Consider the following 8,306-nt stretch of genomic DNA (forward strand, 5'->3'; position numbering starts at 1 on the left):
TATGACTTATATAATTATATTATTACTAAAATAAATATGAGAAAATGAGAAATAAATTAATTGTAATTATTATAAAAATAAATTCAACGACCAATGCTTAACTTAATTATCATAATAATTATTAGGCAATTATTATTAGTCAATTACACTAATATATGTGTAATTATACTTTTATACTTTAAGTATATTCATTTTCCCCATATTGCATTTAGTTTTATCATCCTCCTCCATATTTGAATGAATTAATTTTGATTATTATAAAAATCTAACAACCCATGTTCAATTAATTTTTTTAAAGTTTAAATAACTTAGAGTTTTCAAAAGGAAAGTATAATTAACTATTAAAGTTTTTAAATAATTTTCAGTCAATTAGTAATATCCTTTTCTTTTCCCGATAAATGATTTTACTTTTATTAATAGTGTTGATACGTGAGTATACATATTATCAATTTATAGATATTAGTTAATTTCTATTTTACATTTTCTTAACAAATAAGCTTTATTAATTATTTGACCAATAAAATATTTCATTAATTGACTACAAAAGTTTAGGCGGGGAATGAAATAGGAGGATTTTACTTTTATATATAGTATAGAATATAGATTACGATCTTTTTATATTTTAAATCAATTAGTAATATCATTTTTCTCGGAATAATGGTCAAATAAACCACTGAACTACACACAAAACTGTAATTAGGCCATCGAACTCAAAAAGAATGCAATTGGATTCCTGAACTATATAAACTCATGCAATTAAGTACAAATTGACATGTTTTCAAAAAAAAAAAGGAAGTCCAAATTGACTTGTTTACCTACAATTGTGATGACATAGTGGTTACTAATTTTAAAATAAACTTTTTAAATAATTTTAATTAAAATAATTAAATAATAATAATAATAATAATAATAATTTTTTTTTAAAAAAAAAACAGACGTCTCCGGCAGTTCTTCTATTTTTTTAATTTTTTTTTATTATTAGTGCCGATTGTTATGTGTAAATTAATATCAGGCAACCTTATCTAGGAAAAATGAAAAGAATTACGTAGTAATATTTACCTAATTTTCGTTCCATTTTCAATTGATGATGTAGAATATTATTATTGAAATATTTCCGTTTCATTTTTAATTTCCGTTCCTTTTTTAATTTATCTTTAATATTGTTTATAATATGCCTTTATTATTTATGATGTAGAATGTTTTCCTTTTTTAATTAAATTGCAATGATATGACCATTTCTTTTTAAATTTTAGTTAATTATGGATAATTTTTTTATTTACAGTCAATTATTAATATTCATTTCCTTTTATATATTTAATCAATTAGTAACATCAGATTCATTTTTAGTCGATTTTTTTTTATTTTCAGTTAATTAGTCAATTAGAATAATAGATCCACTCGTATTTTTACCTAATTTCTGTTCTATTTTTAATTAATGATGTAGAATATTATTATTGAAATATTTTCATTCTATTTTTAATTTACCTTTACTATTGTTTAAAATTTAAAATATGCCTTTACTATTCTTATGTTTTTATATATAGTATAGATTAATATTATGCTAATTATGACGTCCATGTATTATGAATAAGTATGGTAATTAAGGAGTATATATTATAATTAAAAAATAATGTATATTTTAATTTCGTTTAATTATGGACGTAATATGTGTATGTTTAATTTTCTTTAATTTTATCCGTAATATATATGTGTATGTTTAATTTTCTTTAATTATGTCCGTAATATGTGTACCATTAATTTCTTTAATTGATTAGATAAAATTACGGCAAGTATAAAAAACCGTTTAATAAAAGTATAATGTTTGAACTAATTTCTCAATGACCATAATTATTAAGATTTTATTCCAAAGTAACCATTAGCATAATTTTATATGTGTAATAATCTGTGAATTGAAATAATTTACATAATTGTATGGACTAATAATATGTGAATTAGCATAATAATACGTGAATTGAAATAATTATCATAATTTTGTTAATCTCCTCTAATTATGGATGTAATATGTGTATTATCAATTTCGTTAACTGATTTGATAAAATTTATATTACGAACAACAATATTAATTCATTAGTTGTCATAATTTTTAAGATTTTATTCAAAAGTAATCAAATGAAATGCACAGGTAATTAACATTATCTGAAGTAAAAATATATAAAATTATTGTAAGAATGAAATCTCTATGTTTAAATGACCATAATAAATTTAGATGTTAAATATAGTGTAATTACCACGGATTATTTAGATGGTAAATAGTATATGGTAATTACCTATATAGATTAGCATATTAAACGGATTAACATATGGAACAATGTTATAAAAAAGGAAGGAAGCCTTTTAGATAAAATATATTAGGAATAATATCAATTAAATAAAATATCATAGGAATTTCTCAATTCTATATTTATAATTACCTTTATAAACAGATTTAATAGGAAAATTTAGTTACAAACTTATATTAAGAGTTATGGATTATTATTATTATTATATTATTATTATTATTATTAGGAAAATTATATTAAGAATTTTAGATTATTATTACTACGGAGTATTATTATTATTATTATTATTATTATTATTATTATTATTATTATTATTATTATTATTAACATAATAGATTTTAAATCGAGGTTACAAAATTTAATATTATTATTTCATTTATTCAAGTATAGTAATCACCATTTTTTAACTAATAAGTGTGAATTAATATTGTGCAATTAATGATAAAGATTAATAGTAATTGGAATCAACAATCAATGATACAATGACCCATGTTTAGCTTCCAATGCACCATTTTTTATAAAATGAAGAATTGGAATGGTAAAACGAACAATTGGAATGAATAATTGAGGATTTATTCAAGTATAGTAACCACCATTTTTACCAAATTACATAAGCATCCGTAAATGTGGAAGATCAAGATTGCAAATTCTACAATATATAGATGAGCATCCGTAGATTGCTAGTTATTTTGCACAGTACAACTAAAAAGATGGATAGTTAAATAAGGTATTATCATTCAAAATCTTGTAATACAAAGTTACAATACAATGTTTTTCCATTAGAAATTACCAATCAAAGTAATGTGATTAAAACATATAATTATAGAAAACATTTGATTGTTCACTACAATCACTCTGAAAATTGTAATTTTACATACATGATACGCCCATGGCAAAATTGACCTAGCTACTTGAAACCTTATCAGCAAAAATTAAAGCATATTGAGCTGTTAAAATCAAACTAAATCACAGTACTACAAAATACTCTATGGAATGCAGACTACACCATAAGGATCTCCAACATGCAGAATGAATCAACTAAAAATTAAATCATACCGCATACCATAACAATTCTACGCGTGTTAAAGTTCGATCTTCGACTTCGTAGAATTACAGATTATAGATCTCTAACTAATAGTGAGAGCACGGATATTGGTACGTTATGAGAGAAGAGTCATTTCTCATCATTATATAGTGGAGGATAAACATAATATGGAAGATTTTTCAAAAGGAAAGTATAATTAATTTTAATTTTATGTAAATATAGATGATTGACATGTAAAAATTTTACTACAATATTATATAATTTTTTCATTCTAATATAGTTAATTACATGTCAATTATATAAATATATATAGATATATAGATATAGATTATCATATCACTAATCACCAATCACCAATTAATATATATATATATATATATATATATTAATATATAACAATATTACCATATCACTAATCACCAATCACCAATTAATTAATTAATATTAGTATATATTAATATATTATATATTAATATTAAGAATAATACCATATACCATATTATCAATTATCAATTATCAATTATCAATTATATATCACCAATCACCCATCACCCATTAATATTAACAATATTACCATATTATCATTATCATATATTACCATAATAATATTATAGGATGGATAATTAATAAAATAATAAATAAATAAAATAAATGATTTTACCAAAATACCCCTAAGTTTTGGGGGGAAAATTTGGGAGGAGGAAATTGTTTTTATATATAGTATAGATTTTGTTTTGATATGTAATTTAATTCATTCAATTAAAAGAGTTTACAAGATAGAGAGGGAGAGGAATTACATGTTGAAACAATATGCTTGGATAATAATTAAAATTATATGTTAATTATTTTTATTAAATGGTAAAATGATAAAAATTTAAACAGACAACTAATTATGACAGACAAATTAAAGCCAATGATATAATGTGACAATTTTTTTTAAAAGACTAGGGGTGTGTTTGGTTGACCGGTTTAACTATCAGGAATGGATATCAAATTCATTGTTATTGTTTGGTTGACATGTTTTTAAAATGCTACTATGAGTTTTGATTACCCCTTAATTGCAAAACTCATTCCCTAATAAAATAAGGGTTTTATTCCCTTTCTCCTCAGCCGCTTCTCCAACTAACTATTAATAATCATTCATTTTCCACCCTACTACCAAACATGCAAAATACTTTCACCAAAACCCATTACCATTACCAAATATTTGATACCATTCCGATTCCGATTCCGATTCCGATTCCCATGTGCAAACCAAATGCGCCCTAAATGTAACAATGCCACAATAGTTGAAGATCGACTAGGGGTGGGCACTTCGGGATTCGGTTCGGTTTCAGTTCGGTATGAAAGGCTTCGGTTTCGGTTCGGTTTAGGATGTTCAATTTTCAACATTTACTAATTTTCTAAACAATACATATTCGCATAATCCAAAGTCTAAAATATAAATATTACATAAAAACAAAACAATTCAAACACAAAATTAACATAGCAATCCAAATTGTAAAGTAATATCTTGTTCATCCATCATCCCCTCATCATGGATCAATATTAATTATTATTATTATTTATTATATATATTTAAAAAAACCGAATATTTTCGGATCGGTTCGGTAAAAAAACGAACTGAACCGAACTGTTCAGTTTCTCTATATTAAGTACCGCTTGGTTCTTTCGATTTATACCGAACCGAACCACTTCGGTTCGGTTTGGTTCGGATCGGTTTTACCAAATCGAAGTGCCCACCCCTATTGAAGACTATAAGGCGTTTGGTAATATGAAATTACAATTGCATTCCCACCTTATTCTTTTTTCTCACATATAATTACAATTCATTTCTCCAGTAATTCCCTTCTTCCAACATTAAAGTGGAATTACTCTTTCGCATGATGAATTTTGGGAGTTTCACATGAAGGTATACCCACATATTCACCATTAAGAAAGAAAACCTGTCAATATCTAAATATATAAGATAATTGTATCCAAATATTCGTAGGAATAAAGTTGAAATAATAGAGTCACAGAGAGCCTATCAAATAGAAATATTATTTTTTAAAGATATTATTTAGGGAAAGATGTCAAGATCAAGTGCTTACTATTGCGCGCACCTAAAGTTATAGCTACTTAGCTAGTAGCAAATGTATAGTACATCCTTATTTTAGTAGTAGATGTTGGACTCAACTCGTTAAATTTTCGTCCGACAAAAGAGGTGATATTATAAATAGATGTATACTAAATTATAATGTGATGATGTGAATAAAAAAATATCTTCTAATAATTATGGATGCATTTATTTTTATTTTGCGCGAGCATGACAAAAACTGTAGAATATAATGAGAAGGTAGGTACAAATGTAGTGAAACACTGAAACAGAATCTCTGTAAAAGAGATATTTTCTTTGGGTGCAAAAAGCCATGCTCATTCCCATTCATAATAATGCCACTCCACTCTTATCATGTTTTAATGATGCAGAGTTGAAATCTTTCCAGAAGTTCCAATATTCCAAGTAAAAGTAATAATAATCTCAAAACACAACTAACACATAAACGCATTATCATTTATAAAATGAGTTGAGATAATACGAAAGTACGCGTTGGATATCAACTCTAATTTAGATATGCTCTGAGTCTCTGAGTGAATTTCACATCGATCCGAGACAAAATATCAAAAGAAAGTAAACCAGTCAATGGAAAGTTGTAATTAAATATCACTGAAATTGCATTACTTGCAAGTTAGAGAGAAAAACAGTTACAATAGCATATCTTAAGAAAAATCAAACTAGAATTGAAACCTTGTGGTATCAAGCCAATTATTGACTAATTTGGCTGTGTTAGGCTGTCTACAATTTAACTAGTTATTATCTAATACTATACAATCATTGGTACGAAATATCAAATATAAGACACTATATATAAAGCAAAGATGGTAAACAGTAATTCCTCTTAAATAATACTCCGTATCAGAAAACAAATATGTTAACATGCATGTATATATCTATGTAATGTAAGGCAAGTTGATCAACACAATATATACATGCATGCATGCATGCTGCATGGAGAATGGAGATCAGACATTATATTATTATATATAATAATACATACAATTCTCAACCTTTGCTGATATCTTGGCTTATTCACTTTTCTTCACTTAACAAGTTAATTAAAATCTGTCCAGAAATATATATATTTAAATAAACACCACTCATGACTCCAAATCACTCCTCTCAAATAAACATTATATTAATTGAATTCCCGGAATTAAAAGGAAAAAAAATAAAAGAAAAGAAGTTAATAGTCAATCAAATCATCATAAAGATGGAGGAAAAGAAGATAGCATGGCAGCCATGGGTGATGTGGTTGGGACCCCTACCCCAATAAGTTCTTCTTCTTCCCCACCAAGATTCCCTTCTGTAACCTCATCCCACAACAGATAATTGCTGCCTGGACATTGTTGTTGTTGCTGACGTTGTTGCTGTTGTTGTGTCGTGTCCACGCCCCATTCACTCGCGTGATTGTCACGCGCCGCGTCAAACAGGCTACAAGGTGGTGGCACATCCAACGGCCCCAAATCATCCATCAATGGCGGCAATAAATAACCCGAACCCATACCCGATCCAAACGACGTCGTACTCTGAATCTGTTGCTGCCAGAACTCATTGGAATCTTGGAACAGCGGGTCGACCCGGTTGGCGCTGCAGTCTCCCTGACCCGCTTGGAACAGCGGGTCGAAAGTGGAAAATGGGGCGATGGTAGTAATAATATTAGGGGTGGAAAATAGGGTTTCTTGGAATTGCAAGGGCTTCGTCGCCAAATCTTGAGTGAAGAACCTTTGGTCATTTGCAGGATTATTGTTGAAGGGGAACTGAATTTGTTGATGGGTTCCATTGCTATTAGTACCAATTATTGTTGTAGTTGTCTGATGATGATGAGATGTTGATTGAGGTTTCTTTAGCTTCTTTTTAATCCAAGAATTCCAATAGTTCTTTATCTCATTGTCTGTCCTCCCTGGCAAGTGACTCGCTATATGTGCCCATCTGCAATTTTCACATGTATGCATAAACTAGTTCATACAAAATATTGCAAATTTGAGCAATAATATCATCACTTATATATATATATATATATATATTAAGCTTGCTAAAGACCTTGTGGTCAAGCGGCACCCGGTGTACACCCTCATGTGGAAGGGAGTGGATTCGAGCCACAGTGGAGACATCTGTTGACTCTTTGTGCTTACATTGTAATAGAATCAGTAGTAAAATATTAATCAGATAAGAAGAAATTCATGACGAGTATCATGACTTTAACTCGGGTATGAGAGTAGATTTGGTCCACAAAATGTTTAATAATCATAAGCTAAGAGTATATAACTGGATGTGATATTCTTAGGATGTTTGCAATGAAATTCTATTCCACAAAACAATGACAGTGCCTCCTTAACACCCTACAAAATGTAGGTTGATGTGGTCTACTCTATCAGCAACTAATTTGATAGCTAGCAAAAGCTTTTATATATATGTAAATGTAAATACAATGCTTTGGCTGAAAATCATCTATGTATGAAGTAATCGTTGATTATATTCTTTGCTTAATTAGAAGCTTAATTTTAAAGTGTAAATAATTATATTCCATAAAAACGTGAAGGAAAACCTAATAATTAATCATTACATTATTAACAAGGAAAGTCCTTTGCTTCAATTAAGTTTGGCTTCAATTCAAAGCAAGCCTTATTAGCACCCTACACTAGCTCCACTTGGACCACTCCTTTGTAGCATCATTATCATTGTATACCTTTTTGGGATGTGAATGTTTTGCTCGTGCTCAAATCTACATTTCCAAATTAAACTAACTTCTAACATATTTTATATAGTATATTTTATTTCTTTTTTTGAGTAACGACAAAAATTTACCGTCATTATTTGAAAGTATGTATCAGGTAAATTTCACTTCAGTGTAATAACTTGC

General features: G+C 27.6%; 1 protein-coding gene across 1 annotated transcript; it reads right to left on the reverse strand.

Annotated features, from left to right (window-relative positions):
- Positions 1–6,427: 6,427 nt before the first annotated feature.
- On the reverse strand, positions 6,428–7,515 carry LOC116033717 (myb-related protein 315-like; the record flags this gene model as incomplete). Its single annotated transcript, XM_031276486.1, has 2 exons — positions 6,428–7,375; positions 7,487–7,515. Coding segments are annotated over 2 exons (756 nt in total), but the record flags the coding sequence as incomplete, so codon positions are not given.
- Between the last annotated feature and the right edge of the window lie 791 nt (positions 7,516–8,306).

The sequence above is a fragment of the Ipomoea triloba genome, chromosome 10 (assembly GCF_003576645.1).
Source record: "Ipomoea triloba cultivar NCNSP0323 chromosome 10, ASM357664v1".
NCBI classification, from domain to species: Eukaryota; Viridiplantae; Streptophyta; class Magnoliopsida; order Solanales; family Convolvulaceae; genus Ipomoea; species Ipomoea triloba.